Source organism: Vollenhovia emeryi, unplaced genomic scaffold (assembly GCF_000949405.1).
Source record: "Vollenhovia emeryi isolate VEMERY1.0 unplaced genomic scaffold, V.emery_V1.0 DF945342.1, whole genome shotgun sequence".
NCBI classification, from domain to species: domain Eukaryota; kingdom Metazoa; phylum Arthropoda; class Insecta; order Hymenoptera; family Formicidae; genus Vollenhovia; species Vollenhovia emeryi.
The window spans coordinates 1-2207 of record NW_011961024.1 but is presented as its reverse complement, the minus strand read 5'-3'; the positions used below and the strand labels follow the sequence as shown (position 1 = coordinate 2207).

At 60.0% G+C, this 2207-nt stretch overlaps 1 protein-coding gene across 1 annotated transcript; it reads right to left on the bottom strand.

Moving 5' to 3' along the window:
• Positions 1–854: 854 nt before the first annotated feature.
• Positions 855–2037, bottom strand: LOC105561446. The gene is made up of 2 exons (XM_012011441.1): positions 1986–2037; positions 855–1852 (listed from the first exon to the last, which is right to left on the bottom strand). The coding sequence occupies exons 1-2, from the start codon at positions 2035–2037 to the stop codon at positions 855–857; spliced, it is 1050 nt and encodes a 349-aa protein (XP_011866831.1).
• Positions 2038–2207: the final 170 nt, after the last annotated feature.

Genomic DNA, 2207 nt, shown 5'->3' with positions numbered 1-2207 from the left:
AATCCGACCGGCAGCACCGCACCCAAGAGTAAAGGATGCGGTACAGATGTTTTCCAGCCACTTTTTTTTTGACCCGGTGGAAATCCTCATGGACCGCCTGGAGAGAGGGACGGGTGGTGTGTGGGACTCGCCCTCCCTGTACCCCAGGCAATTGGCGACCTGGGGCCAGCGTGCAATGGAGGGCGCCTACCGCACTAAAACCACCGGGGGTGGACTTCTCTGCGCATATCTGGGCCACCTAGGATCGTAAGGACATGACTCTTCTAGGTGGACCCGCGCCGCGCGTGACTCGCGCTCGCCTTGGCCTGACTTTTGGCCCGGCCCTTATAAGGGCCTTCTCCTACATCTGCGACGAGGGTGCCACCGGCCCCTCGCCGCTCCCCCTAGTTGCTTGTGGGGGAGGGCGGGTCGTGGGTCTCCAGCCCACGCCCGCCCACCAGGGGTCCCGCAGGACTTCCTGGTAACAGCTCCTTTTAGTCGCCTCTTACGACAGGCAGGAGATACCCCAGGTCTATTCTTACGGCGGGACCTGGACGCCTTAGCTCCCCCTTTCCTACTTGGGCAGCACCTTGGTGCTCCTTGTCCTTTCGACGGACAGCCCCCTCCTTCTTCCGATGGGGCATCCTGTGCAGAGCAAATGCTCCTTTGCTGGGATGCCTCCTACCACTTGCGCAGATGCGCCGGTGTGCCACGGGGGGCTCTTCTTCGCCGCCTTCCCCTCTGGCTTCCATTCCCTCCAGGCTGAGGGTCCGGAGGGTCGATCTCTCCCCTTCTTTCCCTCTCCGCCTGCTCTTTCTGCACCATCACCCGCTCACAGAAGAGCACAAAGGCCTCCCAGGCCTCCTCCCGCTCCACTACGGCTTTAACGACCGCCGGCAGCGAGAGGTCTCCCCTATCTCATTCGTGAGATCGCGGCGCTCTTCCTCCCACGCTGGACAACTGTCCAGCGTGTGCTGCGCCGTATCTCGCTCCTCGGTGCAATGGTGGCATCGCGGATCAGGCTCCTTCTGTATCCTATGCAAGTACTCACCGAAGCATCCATGCCCGGTGAGTACCTGCGTTGTCCTGTAGGACGTCCGTGTCCATGAATGGTCTATCCATTCGTCCAGATGAGGGAGGATGGCCTGGACCGTTCTCTTGCCCGCCTGATTTGGGTCGGCCAACCAGGTCCGCCATTCCTCCCTCACTTTCTTCTTGATGCGGAGGCTGAGGAGCCTCCTCCCCCTCTTGGGCACCGGGATCCCCCTTGCCCTTTGCTCCGCCACCTGCTCATACACTCGAGCGTGTGCGCGAGTATTCATTTCGATGGGGGGCATCCCGGCCATCAACGTGGCTGCCGCGTGGGAAATGGTCCTATATCCCCTGACCGCCCTGATTGCCATGCGGCGCTGAGTTCTGTTCAGCACCGCGATGGCTTTTTTATTCGCCGTCAGGGCGTCCGACCATACTGGGGCTCCATACAGTGCGATTGAATTAATTACGTTCGCATAGAGCCTTCTAACTTTCCCACGCGGGCCGCCCAGGTTGGGCATCAGTTGCGACAAGGCACTCGCTGCTTTGTCCAACCTGGGCGTCAGCCGGCTGAGGTGCTCCTCAAACCTCCACCTGCCGTCTACGTGGAGGCCCAGATATTTAATCTGGGCCCCCACCTGGACACGGACGTCCTCCACCCTGATCCACGATGCCGGTGGTTGCCCCAGAGAGCCGTCGTGGATAAAGACGGCCTCTGTTTTTCCTGCCGCCACCTTAAGGCCAAGGGCCCCTATTGCCCTCACCACACAATCAATGGCTACATTTGCCACATTGATCGCCTCTTCCCATCCCCTCCCACTGGCCACGACCAGAGTATCATCTGCATAGCATGTCCAGCACCCTGTCGTACGCGACGTCCCACAGGATCGGCCCCAACACCGATCCCTGTGGGACGCCGCACGTCGCCCGCCACTCCTTGCTCTCGTTCTCCCTATTTCGGCAGGTAATCCTACGCCCCTCCAGGTAGTCCCTGATTATCTTCTTTAGATAATCAGGGACCCCCATATCCTCCAGGGCTCTCCTGATCTCAACGTGGGGGGAGGGAGTTGAAGGCGTTCGCTATGTCTAAAGCTATCGCCAGCACCACTTCTCCCTCCCCCATCATATGGTCAGAGTGGGACTTTAGACACTTAATCGCATCTACTGTCGATCGTCCCTCCCTGAAACCAGGGTTG